The following is a 20555-nucleotide window of genomic DNA, read 5'->3' as shown; positions in this document are numbered from 1 at the left end:
CACCCCCATACTGACAACATGGCCATGTTTTTAACACCCAGAGGGACTTTAAGCAGGACCTTCCCTTACTGCAGGGTGCATAATTCTGTCACATTTTAGAGATAGGAAAAGATTTAGAGATGCTGTAAGTAGTATTCTGAGTTGCACAGTACCACTGTACATGATGCAGCTTGTGTTACGCTCTATACTGCATCTTTCTTGTGTGATAAAGATAATTGTTTATCATTTTTAAGGTAAAACCATAGCCACAGCTGTTATTGTAATCTTAACAGTTCAATCAGATTATGAGATATGGAAACTAATGGACAGGTTGATTGCCAGATTAAAGTGGAAATGGCCAGACCTCCTCTACTGCTACATTTTCATAGCTTGTAAACTTCCCCTCTCTCTGCTTTGGAGATCCCACAAGACCAATATTACCCCTAGTTTTCTTGAAGACACCACACCATTTACATTAGCATTCTCTGCCAGATAAACAGTGACATCCCATTGTCTCTAAATATTTGTGCTGTTCAGCATGATTCTGTTACAGCATAACCAGCACTACACCTCCCTGCCACGTTATCTGCACAGTTAAACGTAAGTGGTTTATTGTCTAGTTTGCCTAACACCTGTAGTACAGTTATTGGCACATAGTAAATAACTGTGAAAACTGGTTATCAAAACCAAGAGCAAGAGAGAAAGTTGCACAAGCAAGCAAATGATTAGAACCTGATCCATTTGATGTAAGAAAAATAAGAGCCATCAGTTATTATTTCACAAGCAGCTCTCCTTGTGTAAAAAGTCAGTTGTTATGCAGAGCTGAGCTATCTTTACAGCCACACCCATGGCATCAAACCCATTTCACACTGGCTTGCTGTTTACAAAGAACACAGTTCATGAAAGCCAGGGTTTATAAATTTGCTGGTACTAGTGAATACGTGCATTAATCCAGAAGCTTCCCCAGAACATCTTCAAATGATGCGGATTTCACAGAATTTCTGCCAGGTTGAGATTCAATTACTTGAAATGGACATAACTCAGAAAAAGACTTCTGAAATTATAAACACAAACTGCTTGAAATAACAGCATTTTAAAAATTACCTCCTGCCTTACAAAGAACTAAATTTGCAGCTAAATCCTAGCATTAAGATGAGCTCATTAGGCACAAACCTCTTTGTCCCACATATGACTAGAGAGAGGAGCAGCAGACCTTTAGTCCTTTTTATTGTTCATTTATTTTTAGGATAAAAATAATTTTCAGTCCTAGAGAAAAAACAGTGAAACAATCTGCATGCTTTCTGGAGTTTTATAGTTGGTTTTAGTCACATGTGACAACAATATTATTTGTGGTAATGCCTTCAAAATAGGTCTTCTGATGCACTAGAATGTCATATTGGTTAATTTTTGACATATACCACCCTGATGTCAAGCAAGGTTTTTCTGTGCTTAGGCCTAATATTTAGCAGGTAGGACTGAACTAAAGTTCAGAAGAGGTGCTGGAATGAACAAAACTTTTTAAAGGCTATCACATTATCAACTTGATGATTCTCACTCTACAGTACCTGTTTCTAATGAAAAAGTGGTTTATGCTACTGAAGACTGTAGCAGGCAAACTTATTTCATCCATAATACATAAAAGATCAGAATTTCCTTTTGCAGAAACTATGCCAAGTATGCAACTGGGAATAGAATGCCAGCAGATTGGTGTGTTCTTAAAAGACAACTAACTTAAACTTCCAGAAGTAGTTTAATTAGAGATTAAAAATATTAGGGTGCAAGAAAAAGCACAGTCATTATACTGAATTTAAAAAATATTTTAAAAGAAAGACATGAAATTAAAACAATTTTCTTCATAGAAAAACCTTTTGATTCTGAAGAATAATTTCTTTTTTACTCATTAGTTCATCGTATCTTTGGTCAAAAAGCTGTAGCTACAATTGAGCAAAATTGTCAAACACAAACATTAGCCTGAGACATGGTCAGTGAAATTGAAAAATGGATAGATAGTGGCTAATACAATAGATCTGGCAAACACATTTCAGATATTAAGCTAATAACTTTTAACATTTTCTTTCTCAGGAGCACTAGATTTAATTGATAATAACATCACTTGATATTATAATAGTTACTGAAAACAACCTGGAAGACACCACCACATTTAAGAATAATGTTTAACCATCAGAGATTAGGGTGAACATAATGGGGTAAATGCACACAGCTTTGCAGCAAAATGTGATGGAAAAAGCTGGTATTACCTAGCAATCACAATCAGTGTGGCAGAGATAGACCTGGGGAATTTCAGTCCTCAGCAAACTGTAAGAGTGCAAAAGAAGCAAATTTCTCTTAACTAGTGTATCTTTGTAAAATTTCCTCACTTTAATTTTTGTGGAAGGAACTGCTTGTTGAACTTAACTATGGATGCAAGGAGTAAAATGCTTGCAACAGATCCTGGTTTACAGTAAGTGCTAAAGGAAGATAATAATGTGATTGCAAATCTACAAAGGATTTTTTTTGCCTGTTTCTAATTTGTTGCAAGAATTTATTGCTGACTTGTTTTCTGTATTAATAACAAAATACAGTGACAGTTCAAATCCACTAGAGCAATCTATTAAAAACTGCTCTTTTGAACTGGGATATTTGTGAAATGTAACAGATGGAATAACTGACATTTCCCAACTTTAACCTCTAAAATGCAGAAGTGCAAGCAAGTTTACTTCAGTATAATTCTACACCTAAACTTCAAGAGTGGTGTCTGACACTGTTTGAGATACAAAATTTTCCAGTACCAGGAAAGATTTTATTTGCTAGAAATTTGGCTTTCCCAACGGCATTTTATTTTTTGAGAAGAAAAACCTTGGTCAGCATTTTTATATGAGCTCTGTCACCCTTGATTGTAGTTCAGGAAAATAAGCTACTTATGATTGATGCTTTCAACATGAATCTTAAGCAGCAAAGCTCTAACATGACCCTCCTGAGTTTTAATGTATCAAGATGGTGATACATTACACATGTATGATACATATATAATTATACATAATACATACACTACACACATGCACATACCCCCGTATACATAAATATATATATATATATATAGTTCACCATGAAGGCAAAAAAATCTTCTGCAGCTATTACTGTCAGTTAAGGTACAAGCACAGTCATCAGGAATCACCAGCCAAGAACTGGATATGCCAAATATTAAAATAAAGTCTGACACAATAGGTGTGCTTTTACTGCTCCCATTTTTAATAGTGCAAAAAACATAAGTCAGTAGTTTGCTATTTGAAGATATTCCTCATTCTAAAAATACTTCCATTGGCAACGAAATATGCAGTAGCTAATTTTTTGCAAACACAGTCATGTGAGGCTAAATAAATTACTATGATGTTTTTGTGGAACCGTGTTATAAAACTAGTAGTCCTTTATATAACATTAGGAAAAAAAAAAGCTTTAAAAAGATATTTTGCCTTTGTAGAAGAGCACATTGACTGTGTATGAAGCAAATACAGTAAGTCTGTTTGGAGCTCAAGCTGTACAAAAGTCAATATGTGCTAGTAATTCTCTATGCTGACTTGTTGGATATTGCATTTTACACCTGGGACACTCGAGAAAACTTTCATCAAGAAGGTTGGAATGTTTTGGAGAAGGACTTCCATCATACACGGTCAGCTTTTCTTCAAATGCAACTTGCAAGTCCTCTTGCAGCTCCATACGTCCAGATTCCTGGAGTTTCTGGAAAAGAAGATTTAGTGTAAGGCTGGGGCATGCATGCACTGATCAGATATTAAGGTTTTATGGCACACAAGCCTTGTGTGTATTACGGCACTAAAGGTAGAATTTTAAAGATGGCTAAATGCAGTGACACTACTCGTGCTAAAACCAGAGGGCCTGTTGTACAATTCTAACACATTTAGATTAGATTGTAGCTAGCTTTTCTACAGACTATTTAAGACAGGTTTGCCCACAATGTCTGACTGGGAATCCTTCCCCAGCCATCTTCCTACCTGCTCACACATTATGTTCCCTTAATAAAACAATGCCTCGATCACCTCTACATAGGATACTGCCTAATTACCTTCCCCAAAACTCTACTATAATTTCAGTTCTCCTTCTGATCTCATGTGTGAAGTTCTTGTCATGCACTCTGTCCCTAACTGCAAAAGGCACCTGTCCATTTCACAGCTGCTCCTCCAGCTTCTTAGCACAGAGGAACTCAAAGTTGTAACTTCCCTGCTCTGCCCAAACTTTTGCTCTACTCCCAACAGACAAGTTTTCCAGTGGTCTCCCCAGGCAGCTGCAGCAGCAAATGCCATCTTAGCAAGTGGGGCTCTCCCAGGGGCAACACATGTTGAAGTGTTGTGAAGTGAGTGAGGAACATCAGAATCTCCGGATTCATTCCATTCCCTTCCTCTTTTGAGAAAATACTTCCAAGTTGCCTACAACTAAAAGGGAAAGCAGTCTGGCAGAGTTGCAGAAGAAATCCTCATATGCAACATGTTAGGAACTTTTGCCTTTATCTTCTTTGTAAAAATCACAGTGGCCCCAGACCTGATCTAATGAGGGTCACGGGTTCCATTTTGAAGCTCATTTAAGTCTAGAACTGCAATTTTGACAATCTTATTCAGCTATCACCTAATCTTACAAGGTTAGGCAATCCTGGATACAGCAGAGCAAAACAGACCGATGGCTTGCTTAATACTTAATCTTTCCCTATAAATTTCTCCATTAAGTTTAGGGTTCAAGTCTAGGTGGCTTTCTTGGGCTTATATAATAAGCAGCAAACAAACCACATTCCTCACAATACAACAAATGTCTTTATTCATTGTAGTAGGGGGCTTGTATTTTTGGACACGAAAGCCCCAGGTTTTAATGGCCTACCCATCCTGCATCAGATGGTGGTGGGGGAGGAATTAAACTTCTCTGTTTCTAGATTCCATCCTATTCACCAGCAGCAAGACTGAATAGAAGCATAATGCAGCTTTGCCATTGTACAACAGACAAAACTAGATAACACATTGTGATACAAAACACAATTACTTTCCCCGCTCAGGAACCTGACTGTTCTGGATCTGCTGTACTAGCTCTGCATGCATGCTGTAAAGAAAAATGATGCCTAGCTAGCTGACATAGGGCTCTGCATCTTGCAGACACACACCTAAAGGATGTAAGGACCTACAGGGAATATTTGATGACATGAACAGAAGACTCACTGCACTTGAAATAAGATGTGAAAAGATGCACATTTATGCAAAATTCCTGACTAAATTCACCTGCAAGTTATTCAATACATACCAGAGGTTCCAGACGGGCTATTTGCTCCCTAGCCTCACGCAGTTCCTTAAGGACTTCGTTTAACTGGTGCTGCAAGTTCTGCTGATCAAGATGTTTATTCTCAAAGTCTGTGGTGCATATCTGCATCAGGCAACCCCCCAGAGTGAAAAGTAAAGAATTAAGGTCACAATTATTAACAACTGGGGGAGGGGGTGTCCCCTTCTATATACTTAAGTTTTATTCTGCAATCATATCTTATAATGTAATTCTAGAAAAAAAGAAAATAAATAAGTGCCTTGTTGCTTTCACTACAGTGAAATTCATACATGCCCAATTATGAAAATCTTCTCCCCTAGCAGAGGTGGAATTTGAAGTTATTTTGGTTGGAACACACTTCAAGCTGTCTTGCAATTTTAAGCTGAGCATTGTACAGAAAATCATATGTGTAAGTTCTCATTAAAAATGACAGTTTCTCATTAAAAATGACAGCTCTCATTAAAAAAGACAGGATCTTTCTTGTATCAAGATAATTTGGTCAGGAACTATGGGTAATACTGTACACCCAAGCATAGAAAATAAATGAAACTCCCCCCTCCCAATAACATCAGTTAGAGGTAAGAATGTTTTTGGAAAAAAATAGAGAATATGAAAAATATAGCAATGCAATTATTTGTACATTACAAAACTTCAATAAGCTGATTGGTTTTAGCCTGTTTCCCATACCTAATCTGAGGCTGTACAGTTGACAAGCGATTGTGGAGAAAACATAGACTCATAGAATAATTAGGGTTGGAAAAGAGCTTAATATCATCTAGTTCCAACCCCTTACTGTGGGCAGGGACACCACACACTAAACCGTGTCACCCAACGCTTTGTCCTGTAAAAGGTTATAGATCTTCATCTTGATACGTGTCAATTTTTGGAAGCATCAAGAGATTACTAGGCATGAATATTCAACTGTGAGTATTACTTTATTTAATATATTAATCACTCTTAAATTTGTAGTTAGTCTAGAAAGCCCTTGTGTATAATACAAATTAAGTATCAGCATCTCAGCATGTAATTGGGTACCTGTTGTTCCAACAAAGCTATCCTACTGTGTTCCTCCTGCTGTTTGAGCAATAATTTACGAAGAAGTTGCACCTACAAGGAAGAGAAACATTTTTAACAAAATTCCATATACAACAGTCAATAAGCTTGACAAATAATGACTCTAAAATGGGGTGGAAGTAAACTTTTCTATTCCAACACCAACAGAAAATGTATGCCTGGTATGCAACAGACAAACCAAATTCAAATGTCTGTACTTCCCTGGGGTTTTCCCCAGGGAAACATTATTATTGCATTGAGGAAACAAAAACCTTAACTTCCTTAGACAATTGCCTAACACAAACAAAAATGTGCACACATAACTGTATTTGTGCTAACATGCCATGATCTTAATAAAAAACAAGCAATGCTTTTTTTTTTCATAGAACAAGTTCAAGATGCGGGAAGTGCTATACTATAATGGATTATGTAAATATATACAATAAAATATCCTCCATTAACAGCAGGTAGCAACTCTTATAGTGAATGCCGTTGTTCAGCTAAAAAAAAAAACAAACCCACAACCCAACAAAAATCACCAAAAACCCCCCAAAACAACCCCCTTTTAATCATTATTAATCAGAGAGAAGCAGCCTGCATTTCGAGAGCTAAACTGTTGCTCCAGGCACCAAAGTAGGCTATGAGAATTTCATTCTTATATTTATTCTCAGCTCTGTATTGCTTTGTTATTGACCCCAAAACTTCTCCAAGCAGCAAGTCTATCTTATTTGGATGCACTGCAGTCAGTCCTTCAAGGAGGACCTTCCAGTTTCTCTTCAGCAGATGTGTAGTCATGATTTTATGTTTGAAAGAAGAAACAATAGATTTATTTTGTTTTGTTTTTTTGTTAGTAACACCATGCTTATAGGAATATTCTGAGACACCAGACACCACTGTACCACTGTAACTGTGGACCAGGAGCGCGGTGAACAGAGCGGGCAAACAGAGCGGGTCGAGGCACTTTGCGCAGGCAGGCGAGCGGGATGGTGAGCCCTTGGCGTATGACCAGGGCCCGGTCCACGAGCTCTGCTCTGGCTGCCCCGACGGTGGCTAGCATGGGCACCCAGACAGAGCCGATGAGAGGGGAGGCTGCGGTGCAGAGCTCGGGGTGTAGAGAGTGCCTGCACTGGTCTGGTGAGGGAATGGTGCACAACAGGCTGGGCTGCACTCGGTGCTCCCTGGTGGAGGTGCTCCTGCAGCAGGGGCTGAGCTGCGGGACGCTGTCAGTAGGCTGCAAGATGTCAGGGAAGCTGAGAGGAAGCAGGAATGCTTGCTCCCGGCCCAAACCATGCAGGAGCCTCAAGCTTCCCCTCTAGCTCATGAAGGAAAGAAGGAGGCCGTTAACCCGGGAAGCTGGGAATTAGTGACAGAAAAAAAAAAAAACAAGAAAAGGAGGAAAAGGACAATCAAAAGCAAGGGGCTTCCCCCTCAATCTGTTGTCCCCATGCAGAAACTCTTTGCTGTCCTGCAGGGGACTAATGAGGAAACACACTCGAGCCAGAAACAGCTGGCTCATGCACTGGTAAAGATCTCTACTGGTGCTGCCAGGAAAAAGCAGCACCGTAGTAGCAGGGGACTCTACACTGAAAGGGACAGAGGCACTCGTCTGTTGGCCTGACCCTGTCTCAAGGGAGGTGTGTTGCCTACCAGGGGCACAGATCAGGGATGTGGCAGAGAGGATACATGTGGGTGCTAGGGATATAGATAGTAGTAGCCTAGGGAACATAAAGAAGGACTACAGAGCCCTGGGAGAGGTGGTTAGGGGCTCTGGAGCTCAGATTGTCTTTTCGTCAATTCTCCAGGATACAGGGGAGGACCTAAAAAAAGTCAGGTTATTAACCTGATCAGCCAGGTTAATAAATGGTTTGAAGGGTGGTGCCATAGTCAGGGGTTTGGGTGTCGAACACGGGACCCAGGTTTGTAGGCCAGGTCTAGTGGGGGCTGGTGGAGCTGGTCTGATAAAGAAGGGAAAGAGCAGTTTTGGTAGGAGGCTTGCCAAACTGGTCAAGGAGGCTTTAAACTAGATGGGGGGGCATCATTCCATCCCAACACACCCAGTCAGTTGCCAGCACCTATAATAAATGCTCGGAGCAATGTAGAGATACCCCAGCCGCTCCAGCCAATGAGCCGGCTTCAGCTGGAGCTCGGCTCAGATGCCTCTATACAAATGCCCATAGCATGGGGAACAAACAAGAGGAATTAGAGATGTGTGCACGTCTACGGGGGTATGATATAATAGGCATCACAGAAACATGGTGGGATGGCTCCTATGACTGGAGTGTTGGAATGGAAGGTTACAGGCTCCTTAGAAAAGACAGGCCTGGCAGGCGGGGAGGGGGAGTTGCCCTTTATGTTAGGGATAGGCTGGAGAGTATGGAACTGTCTGGGGACAGGTGAGCAGTTAACAGAGAGTTTGTGGGTCAGGGTTAAAGGGAATATAGCTATGGGAGACATTACTGTGGGGATCTGTTACAGACCGCCTGATCAAGGAGAACCTGCGGATGAAGCACTCCATAGACAGACAGGAAAAGCCTCATACTCACAGGCCCTTGTTCTCATGGGTGACTTCAACAACCCTGACATCTGTTGGAAGGATGGTACAGCCTGACACAAGCAATCCAGGAGGTTCCTCGATTGTGTGGAAGAAAACTTCCTTCTGCAAGTAATAGAGCAGCCGACAAGGAGAGGTGCCATGCTTGACCTCGTGCTCACCAACAGGGAAGGGCTGGTTGGAAATGTGACGCTCCAGGACAGCCTTGGATGCAGCGATCATGAGATGCTCAAATTTGAGATCCTCAGGACAGTGAGAAGAGCGTGCAGCAAGCTCACTGCCCTGGACTTCAAAAGAGCGGACTTTGGCCTCTTCAGGAACCTGCTTAGTATGCTTCCATGGGATATAGCCCTAGAGGGCAGGGGGCTCCAAAACTCTTGGTTGATATTCAAGGATCACCTGCTACAAGCTCAGGAGTGTTGCATCCCAACCAGAAGGAAGTGCAGCAGGAGGGCCAGGAGACCTCCTTGGATGGATAAAGAGCTCCTGAGGAAAATTCAAATGAAAAAAGAGGCTTATAATAAGTGGAAGCAAGGACAGGCGGCCTGGGAAGAGTACAGGGATGTTGTCCAGGAAGCTACGGACCAGGTTAGGAAAGCAAAGGCCCAGTTAGAATTAAACTTGGCTAGGGATATTAAGGATAACAGGAAGGGATTCTACAAGTACATAGCAAATAAAAAAAACAGACAAGGGACAACGTAGGTCCCCTCAGGAAGCTCTGGGGAGAACTGGCTACACAGGATTTGGAGAAGACTGAGGTTCTGAATGACTTCTTTGCCTCGGTCTTCACTGCAAAGGCTCTGACCAAACCACCCAAGTCTTGGAAGGCAGATGCAGGGACTGTGAGAATGAAGACCTTGTGCCCACTGTAGGAGAGGATCTGGTTCAAGACCATCTTAAAAACCTGAACATGCACAAGTCCATGGGTCCTGATGAGATCCATCTGTGGGTCATGAAGGAGCTGGCAAAAGAAGTTGCTAAGCCGCTGGCCATCATATTTGAGAAATCATGGCAGTCAGGTGAAGTTCCTGATGACTGGAAAAAGGGAAATATAACCCCCATTTTCAAGAAGGGGAAAATGGATGACCCAGGGAATTACAGACCAGTCAGTCTCACCTCTGTGCCTGGCAAAATCTTGGAGCAGATTCTCCTGGAAGGCATGCTAAGGCACATGAAAAACAACAAGGTGCTTGGTGACAGCCAGCATGGCTTCACTAAGGGGAAATCCTGCCTGACCAATTTGGTGGCCTTCTATGATGGGGCTACAGAACTGATGGACAGGGGTAGAGCAGTTGATGTCATCTACCTGGACTTATGTAAAGCGTTTGACACTGTCCCACACAGCATCCTTGTCTCTAAATTGGAGGGACATCAACTTGATGGATGGACCACTCGGTGGATAAAGAACTGGCTGGATGACCGCAGGCAAAGAGTTGTGGTCAATGGCTCAATGTCCGGCTGGAGACCAGTAACGAGTGGCGTCCCTCAGGGGTCGGTGTTGGGACTGGTCTTGTTCAACATCTTTGTGGCTGACATGGACAGTGGGATTGAGTGCGCCCACAGCAAGTTTGCCGATGACACTAAGCTGTATGGTTCGGTTGGTACCCTGGAGAGAAGGAATGGCATCCAGAGGGACCTTGACACGCTTGTGAGGTGGGCTGATGCCAACCTCATGAAGTTTAACCATGCCAACTGCAAGGTCCTACACCTGGGTCGGAGCAATCCTAGGCACAGCTACAGGTTGGGCAGAGAAGAGATTCAGAGCAGCTCTGCAGAGAAGGACTTGGGGGTGTTGGTTGATGAGAAAATGAACATGGGCCGGCTTCAGTGTGCACTTGCAGCCCAGAAAGCCAGCCATATCCTGGGCTGCATCAAAAGCAGCGTGACCAGCAGGTTGAAAGAGGTAATCCTGTCCCTTTATGCTGCTCTTGTGAGACATCACCTGGAGTATTGTGTGCAGTTCTGGTGTCCTCAGCATTAAAAGGACATGGAACTGTTGGAACCAGTCCAGAGGAGGGCCACGAGGATGATCAGGGGACTGGAGCACCTCCCGTATGAAGACAGGCTGAGAAAGTTGGGGCTGTTCAGCCTGGAGAAGAGAAGGCTGCGTGGAGACCTCGTAGCAGCCTTCCAGTATCTGAAGGGGGCCTATAGGGATGCTGGGGAGGGACTCTTCATTAGGGACTGTAGTGATAGGACAAGGGGTAATGGGTTAAAACTTAAACAGGGGAAGCTTAGATTGGATATAAGGAGGAAATTCTTTCCTGTTAGGGTGGTGAGGCACTGGAATAGGTTGCCCAGGGAGGTTGTGAATGCTCCATCCCTGACAGTGTTCAAGACCAGGTTGGACAAGGCCTTGGGTGATATGGTTTATTGTGAGGTGTCCCTGCCCATGGCAGGGGGGTTGGAACTAGATGATCTTAAGGTCCTTTCCAACCCTAACTATTATATGATTCTATAATTCTAACTCTCCATGCAGGGGAAGCAGCAAAGTCCTCATATTCCAAACAAAAGAAGGGAAGCACTGAATATTTTTAAATACAAATACACAGCACGTATATGTCTTCTCCCACTTCTTATCAGCCAGAGATGTCAAATTTCATTGAGCTCAAAAAAAGGAGGAAGGAACGAAGAATTAAGAATAATTTTTTTTTTAACTGCAAGTCATCACAGTACTCTCTGGAACAATTAGAATCTTATGCAAAAGCCGCAGAACAAATCTGGCAACAGCATAAACCACAGGTCTTGAGCAGCCTGATGGGCACTCCTTAGATTTATAACTACAGAACTCTGCTCAGTGGTTTCTACCATAGCTGTTTTCAAGACAGAAACAACTTAAGGTCCATTCCTTCCTTTGCTTATCTGGCCCTTGCTTTCTAGTACTCAGGTGTGCCTGCATAGTTATTATGCATGGCATTATATAGAGAATCAAATGCAGGAACTCATCTGAATGGAAACACAAACAAACCGAAGCCCCCAGCTGCACAGCCATGGTTGTTGGCTGGAGGCACTATCCAGGGGCATAGCTGCTCTTCCAGGAAGTAAAACTACAAGGCCACATGTGCATTGCAGCAGCCAGGAGACAGCACGTCAGTGATATTCCACAGTTAGGACTGCATGATTAAGTAGCCTGTACAGACTTGAATTTTTACCTTTCCTTTTACTTTTTCTTTACCCTGAGGATGAACTAGATTAGAATAAATTATTCTTTTGCTTCTCCCTCTTGTGTCCCACAAGACCAGGGAAATAAGTGAACAAGTAAGTGAAGTTTCCTTGTTTAAACAACAAGAGTTTGATTTTGATGCAACCCAATATATTACAGAATTCAGTTTTAAGAGAAGGACCTAAGTCTAGCAATACATAAAGAACAGTCAACAGGGTGGGGAATGGTCCATTCTGATTCAGTATGACTTTTCAGCTCTCTTGATTCTTTGCAAATGCGCCCTAAACTTCCAAATGCATCCACCTACCTGACATAAAAGATCTTCAGACTTTTTCTTTTCTTCTCTGAGCTGCCATTTAATAGCTTCATTTTCTTGTTTTAATCTCTGCACTTTCTCTTCTTTCATTTTATTTTCATTTTCTAGAGTCTTGGTTGCAGCAACCTGTTGTGACTGCAATAAGGCATTTAAACTCATTATTTCTTGTTGTGTTTCTTCGTACTTCTTCTTGAATTTGTTAAGTTCAGATCTTAGCTGGGTTACAGTGCTTCTTTCAGTCTCAAGATCAGTCTTAGCAGTTAGTAGCAGCTGGTCATAATATTTTTGCTTTTCCTCTTGTAGATGACCTTAAAGAGTCAAAAATAATTGAGATAGTAATGTGGGGGGAAAAAAAACAAAACAAAACACACCTTAAACATCAGAACACCAAATCCTTGACAGTATTTTAAGACATAATGATAGAAATCGACATTCTAGGCTATTACACAGCTCAGATTCATACCAAACTTTACCTAAAACAACTTTCAGCAAAGCCTCCTTCCCAATATAGTTACTTGTAAACTGCAACTTGGCTTGTGTATAGTATTCTGTGCTACAGCTTCCTTCACTAACCCTTACAGCAACAATACAGCCTTTGCCCTGACTATACAAGTTCCATGTACTACACGTAGTTCTTATATGGCCTCATGCATAACACAGATGCATGGGAATCAAAGCCCAAAGACATCAGATTCTCACTTCCAGATCTAAATCTCCTTAACCAAAGTTCTGGCATTACTCCCTCCCCAGATGCCCCTGGGAGCTGATGGGCTGTATTTCACCACTGTTGACCAAAGCCAGACAATCCATTACCTTTTGCAGACTATCTTCTTCAAATTTTATGCCATTATTTACTTCTAAATTGCAAACAGAAAGGACTAGGATGCTTTTATTTAAAAAAGCCTGCTTCATGGCTAGTGACTGTTACTTCAACCAGAGTTTGAAAAAAATTCTGCCTAGTGGCCAAAGAGAAGTTTAGCAAATAGGGGGAAAAAAAAATAAAAACTAAAAGCAAAGAGGCAATCTGTAGAAATTCAGTGGTAATACAAAATATACCTAGAAGCAGAACAGGGAATGCAGAATTCCACAGGCTTTGCTGATTTATGGCACTGCAAATTTCTTGACTTTGTTACTTTTCCTACTGAAGGCTTCACCTCATTCTTCAAAGTGTCATTTACAAGGAAGAGTATCTTGCTTGACTATTCTTCCTCACCTTGACTGCAAACTAGGCCTTACCTTCTTATTAGCAATACTGCTTTATAGAGTGGCAAGATCCTCAGGTACACATGGAGTTTTTTCCAAGGGAAAATTTGCCAGATCTACTTTCAACTTGTACAGTTAAATTCTTCGAAACTTGGATTTTTGCTACTGTCTAGCTGACTGAAGAGAGGAACTTTCTTTACTCCTAGTCTCCTGGCTGTTCTGATGACAGAACTGACTGCAATAATTCTGAGCTACATTTCCTGGTGAGCTACTGCAATCTGCTCCCTCTAAAATACTGTTCATGAATTTCTAAACAGCACCAAAACAAGATTATGGTATTTTACTGCTTTCCATAAAGATTCAAGGAGTAATACAGAAACCAAGCCACTGCACTTGAATTACTAAGTGGCAAGTACCTGTGGGCATACTTTTGCTCCAGATGATGCTAATTCTAGTGAATTTACCTTGCAGGTCAGTTGCAGCACATACAAAATTAAGAATTAGATAATAAGAAAAGCAAGCCAAACCCTTTTGGTTCTTTTGTTCAACGTAATTTTAATATTATTCCACATGCTGGTCAAGCACAAAGTCAATCTGAATGTGTGTTACTGAGAGGGTGCTCATTATTGAGGAGCTGCATAGTGGAGGTGGCCAGATATATATTGCAAAACACTCCTCTGGATAGCTGCCAAAACCTATGACAGGTTTTCATGCTCTGTAACAACTGTTCGGTGAGTGAAGAACGTGGCAGTCTTGAGTCATTTTTATAATATTTATCTTGAAACAAGTAAATTTAAAAAACCTGATCCACACCTAGCTAATAAATCCTTAATGCATCCATTATGTAGGTTGAAAGTGTACTTTGAAGGATGGGAGACACATATATATTTGCCTTGACACTTTCCACAAACAGAAAGGTTGCTAATAGAGTGTCAAGGCCGTTAAAAAACATCTCTGAAGTAGATAAGAACATGAAATACTGTTGATCAAGTAACAAGATAACAGGAAGCAAAGAAATTTTCCTTAGCCAAGTTTTACCATTAAACAAAAATGTTGAGAAGGAAGTCTTGATTTTGTTTTATTGTGCTATAATTTGTTTTCAGAAAATTTACTCTATAGGTTTCGGTCACTTCTGGGAAAAAAAGTAAAGTCAATACCTTCAGAACTGAATTCTTTAGATTGTTGTTGGCTGCCTATTTCTGACTTCTGTTCAAGTTCAAAGATCCTTCCAAGGAGGCCCCTGACATATGCTTCACGTTGTTGGTCATACAGTAGCCACTGTTGGTTTTTCTCAAGTGCCTTCATGAAAAGGAACAGAAGAACAATGAGAAAGTCTCTAGTAATTTATCAGATTTCAAAAGTATTAGTCTTATTTCTTAATATTAAAGTTACATATTATACAGTTAAAAAAGATAAGCTAGTTAATTCTGCTGCAAAATGTAGTAATCTCTGTGCAATGATTACAGCACATCTTCATTTGGAAAAATAAGTCAGGTTTCTGAGCATAAGTTAAAATTGCAGCAATATTAAATACTGACTGGCTTACTTGGAAAGGGGAAATAACTTAAAAATGAAGATTTCATGAGTTATGCCCGGATTATGAAAAACTAACCTTTCATCCTCAAATATAAAATAAATACAGAATAACATATCTTGAAAGTAGAATAAAATAAAAGAGTATCATTGCAACCGTAAGTTTGCAAGAACAAGGACATAGATTTTACATCTGATTAAACCACAGAATTTTTCCATTTGGAAGGGACTACTCTGAGTTCCCATACTACCTAAAACCATATATGGCATTCTTATGCATCTTGATGCAGATGATTTGTACTTGCAGTGTTGTACAGGAAACTTACATCTTTCAGTTGTTTTTCAACCTCGTGAAGATTAGTTGGTGATCCAGTGCTGTTTGTTACAGCTTCCTGCAAAGAGCAACCCATTAGTGTTCTTTAAAATGGATGGCTGAAACAGCAAAGCTAGTCCTGTATCACGGAATCACAGAATGGTTAGGGTTGGAAAGGACCTTAAGATCATCTAGTTCCAACCCCCTGCCATGGGCAGGGACACCTCACACTGCCTTGAGCACTGCCAGGTATGGAGTGTTTACCACTTCTTTGGGCAACCTGTTCCAGTAAAGAATTATCCAACCTAATTATTACCCTCACAGTAAAGAATTATCCAACCTAAACTTCCCCTGTTTAAGTTTTAACCCATTACCCCTTGTTCTGTCACTACAGTGCCTAATGAAGTCCCTCTCCAGCATCTTTGTAGGCCCCCTTCAGATACTGGAAGGCTGCTATGAGGTCAATAACTATTAATCTCACACAAATAGGAGAAGTTTAAGGATCTTCATAGTTTTGGTTTTTTTTTCTAAAGAGGATCTAAGTTATGGAGAAAATAATTTCATATATTTAAAATAAAGTCTCCTGCTAGATACAGGACAAAGATTTACATTTAATTTATTCCATAACTCTGCAACTCATAGTTACAATAAAACTAAGAAGCCTGTCATGTGTTTTTTTTCCGAACTGCTATTTTGGAAGACCCGAAGGGTGCAGGAGAGCTGAAAAATGAAGTTATTTAGGGTATTATTTAAATATACATAAAAGGCATTTGTTATTTTTCATAACCTCATACCGCTTACCAGTTTGACAATAAGCCAGACCCATAGGATTGTTGTGGAAAGCTGGAGACTGGGACAACTTCATTGGGATAACAGTAAGATTATAAAGCTCTGGGAAAGCAAGCAAACCTGTCTGAAACCACAAGGACATAGTGACTGATTTTCTGAGACTGATCCATAGCAGAGTGCTTAACGTATGAGGTGGAGTTTTTTAGGCTCATCTAAAGCTAGAGAGTAGTTAAACAGTTCTAGTGCTTTCATAGTCTGACATGTTTGTTCACTGCATGCTAGAAAGCTTTTCTGAAATTGTGTAGAAATAAGGGGACTTTAAGGAGAGGAAAAAAAAAAAAAAAAAACAAAGTAGGTTACTTTCCTAATCCAAGCTGCATTTTCTCAAAATTTTCCTGTGATTTCTTTTAACATAATTTACAAGGTTTATAACTGAAAAAAATACAGAAGTTTGAATGCAGTCATTAAATATCAGCACTTCCTAATCAAAATAGGATTGAGAGACACTACAGTTACTTAGCTTCCTATTTCCATGAAAATTAAAATTCTGCCTCAGTGAAAACTCTCAAAATTGTGTCATGCAACTGTTATTTCTATTTTAAAGTATCCCTGCTGCTCAGGTGCCACCTAGCAGTTTCAAGTGGCATTGCTAGACTTTCAAGTATTCCAAGTCATCCAGTCAAAACATCAGTAACATTTTGCTGTCCTCTGTTGATAAATCAATTTAAAAGATTAAACGAAAATTCTGGCTTTAAACTAAAAGATATTCTGGTAGTTCATTGACAAAACTATCGTGGAAATATCTTGAAAATTAACATACATTTTAAATTCTCTACCAAATTTGAATTTTTGATATTGAAAATAACCACATTGCATTAAAGTGGTATTTTCCAAGATACTGCATTATTAGAAGTGACACAGATAGGTATTATCATTGAAAATTAGTAGTTTAAGATATTTTGCTATGTATTTGGCTAAAAGCTGACTTTCTAGAAATTACCCGATTTCCATGCAGAGCACAGAGAACCAGCACCATCTGGTGGAAAAGACTTACAGGCACCTGTTTTTAGGTACCGAGTTCCCTGTGCCCCTTGATGAGATACCAGTACTTTTTCTCTGGAACATATGGACAAACCGGAGTGGAAAAAACAGCTGTAGAAAAGTAAAAGCACTTGTAAAAGCTGCCCAGTGCCTGGCACCATGCTTATTAACCACTTTAAATGAAAGAAGCAACTCATTAGTCATCTTACCTTCTGTCACATTGATTTACTATGTGTGATGTCATGTAGGGTACAGACAACTAGTTTTAACAACTAAGGAGCAAATGAGGATTCATAAGAGCAGGGAAAAAGATATTCTCATGACTGAAGCTGAATAGGTGAGGAAATCAGTTCATCCTTGTTAATGCTGCATGTTCCTGTTACTGCTGCCTTCTCAGTGTGTTTAATTACTGAGCATACAAGTCCAAGAAGAGCACAATATCTGCTTAACCAACAGCAGATCATTACATGTGTACCACCAGTCATACCACTTGCATGTGAGCTTGAAAAGGGACACTATAGTACAGCATTAGAGAATTCCCTCCCCAGCTGCAATGCCTGAAGTCATGCTCCCTGACCATTTATCATTCAGTCTGGATAGTAGCTATCATCAAGAATATTTCAGCATGCAACACAACTCAATTAAAAATCCATCCAAAATTTTATAACCAAAATTTTATATTGGTGCTTAGTGGGCGCAAATTCCAGTGTTTCTTCAATGCTTACCTGAGATGCTTGAGAAGTACCAGTTCTGTTTTCAAGCTCAGAACATTTTGCAGTAGCAGTGGCTAAATTACACGTTAACCGGTTCATTTCTTCTGATAGAGAACAAATTAACTGATCTTGCTTTTCTGCTTCCTTTGTTTTTTCCTCTAGTAGACTTTGTAATAAGGAGACTTCACTATTCTTGTTTTTGGACTTAAGCCTGTCTTTCAGGTTTTGGATTTCTTTGTCCTTCTCTCCAAGAAGATGGTTGTGCTTTTCTTTTTCTTTTTCAAGGGAAAGAATTTTCTAATGAAACAGAATTAAAAGTGACACAAATGAGTGTCAGTCTATGCAACAAATGCATTAGCAAGTTTACAACAGTTTGAGGAGATACTCACTTTGAAAGGTTCTCTCTTAGCCTTTAATTAGCTGAGAATATTACTTCTTACTCAAAACAGACAACATTACAGTGGTCATCTGAAATATTTCAAGTGATAGTAAAAGCAGTCTGAGGTAGATGAAAAAAGGAAAGAATGCAAAGAACCAAATTTCACAGACTTGTTAGGTACCGAGTTTTGTATATGAACACAGATCACTAAAGTATATGAACCTGAAAACACAAGCAGTACGAGAACTGTAAAACACATCCAGTTAAGTGGTTGGTGATGTTTCTTAGCACTGTTCGGCTTATTATTAGCTTTTGAGAAGCAGCAGACCTTGCAAACTAAATGATAGTAAGTGAAGTTACAAAAGTGTTCAGCATTTGAAGTTGAAGCATTCAGCAGAAGGATTGTTTTCCAAATTATCCAGCCTTTCGGTTTCAAAATGTGCTTTAGAAGACATTTTCAACAGGCACTCTCTTTTCAGTAGACCTCCAGCACAAGTAATTATTACACAGCATTAGCAATGCATTTGAGATGCCCTGGGGCACTATTTAAGCTTCTGAGTCTTAGTTTCAGCCCTCTAGGTTGTAATAGAAGAATGTGGTGAACTGATTGCAGTTTTATTTGCTTATAGCTGACAGAGAACATAGTTCAAGCAAATACTTTGCACCTTTTGGCATATGTCCTAGGCAACAGTTTGCAAATATAATGCTCTTTGTAGGTAGTGCTCAAAATGATTCTCTGCGACCAGCTGTTCTGAACAGCTGGACATGGAAGGACAGGCCTTAATGGAACTCTGACCTCAAGCCTTTGTATTTGACAGCCTTGTCAGATGGCGGTAATTTTATTAGTTCAGTCATCATTGAAAAATATCAAGCTAAACCAGCATTGACATCAAAGTAAACTAAGCGGTAGATGAAAGATCGGCATCTTCCTTAAAGTGGGACACGCTCAGACTGATGTGAGCCGTACAAAATTAGACCATCACAAAAGCTACTTCAAGTCAAACATCACCTCACCTCCAGGAGCACGCTCCTTTCCGGATCAGTTATTCTGCTTTTCCCTTTAATGATTTCCTCCATCGATTTCCTGATGGCAGCGTTCTCCTGCTTGCACTTCTCGAGCTCACCCTCACCTCTGGAGCTACCCGACTTCAAGCCCCACTTCCCAACTATTATATCCTTGGCGGTCTTGGAGTTCATCTTTGAGCACCTGTAAAAAAACAAACGTTAGGGGATGGCAGCCCTTTCTGCAGGCAGGACGTGACACCCGGCACGAGTTTAAGCACGCACGGGCCCGTGAACGAGATGGGTCCCAGCGGGGAACGGGACTTCCAGCCCGCGGCGGCCCCACCGGCCTGGCCCCGTTTCCGAGAGTTTGAATCCCGCGGCTACCAGCATCGTCATTTCCGCACACCGGAAGCGAGAGCTACGGCGTCTCCGATGGGCCAAACATATGGCGATCGGGTTAAAGAGCTTTTCCGCCAAGACAAGGACCGGAAGGGGCCGGCAGACCGGGCGCGGACGGGGCATGAGTTGTTTGGGGTTGGGTGCTCGTTGCCTGGTGCTGGGTTCCTCGGGGATCTGGAGAGGAGGCCCATGACTCGACTGGCCAGTGCCATGGGCCTGCCTTCTCTCCGCCTCCGTTTTCTGTGCTGACGCCGAGAGGCGAGGGCTGCGCCGCTGGGGCGTTTGCTTTCCCTCCGAGGGGCCGTAGTCAGTTTTCGTTTAGAGCGGGTTTCCATTTCATCGGTACAGGGCAGCTGTAGAAGAAGGGGTGGTAGCAGATGAGCGCCCCCCACCGTGTTGCCTGCCGGTGGGTGGCTTGCCCTGCCACGGGTGTTCAGTGTACCGGCCTTTGGGGCAGGAAGGGCAGTGGCACCGGCTGCCGGGGGTAGACAGTCTCTCAGTGCTGTGTTTTCTGTCTTTATATTCATGCCTTCGTGAACGTGTTGAATTCAGATAGATGTCGAGAACATATCCTATGGGGAAAGGCTGAGACAGTTGGGGTTGCTCAGCCTGAAGAAAAGAAGGCTCTGGGGTGACCTTAGAGCAGCCTTCCAGTTCATAAAAAGGGCCTGTAAGATGGAGAGATATTTTTTTTAGCAGGGTTTGTTGCAGCAAGACGAGGGGTAATGGTTTTAAACTAAAAGAGGGGAGATTCAGGCTGGATGTGAGGAAAAAATTCTTTAGAGTGAGGTTGGTAAAATACTGGCAC

At 41.1% G+C, this 20555-nt stretch overlaps 1 protein-coding gene across 2 annotated transcripts; it reads right to left on the bottom strand.

The window, feature by feature from the left end:
* Positions 1-3207: 3207 nt before the first annotated feature.
* On the bottom strand, positions 3208-19747 carry CEP55 (centrosomal protein 55). Of its 2 annotated transcripts, none has more exons than XM_062619441.1 (8): positions 19358-19747; positions 17977-18261; positions 15435-15500; positions 14733-14874; positions 12364-12680; positions 6325-6396; positions 5275-5394; positions 3208-3714 (listed from the first exon to the last, which is right to left on the bottom strand). In XM_062619441.1, the coding sequence occupies exons 1-8, from the start codon at positions 19538-19540 to the stop codon at positions 3508-3510; spliced, it is 1392 nt and encodes a 463-aa protein (XP_062475425.1). In that variant the 5' UTR covers positions 19541-19747; the 3' UTR covers positions 3208-3507. The 2 variants fall into 2 exon arrangements, with proteins under 2 accessions (XP_062475425.1, XP_062475426.1); XM_062619442.1 differs by lacking the exon at positions 19358-19747 and adding an exon at positions 18354-18550.
* Between the last annotated feature and the right edge of the window lie 808 nt (positions 19748-20555).

This window comes from Pezoporus occidentalis, unplaced genomic scaffold (assembly GCF_034315485.1).
Source record: "Pezoporus occidentalis ecotype Australia unplaced genomic scaffold, CSIRO_AGI_Poc_V1 ctg210, whole genome shotgun sequence".
Lineage (NCBI taxonomy): Eukaryota > Metazoa > Chordata > Aves > Psittaciformes > Psittacidae > Pezoporus > Pezoporus occidentalis.
Note: the sequence above shows the minus strand (reverse complement) of the source record. Positions and strands in the feature narration are given on the sequence as shown.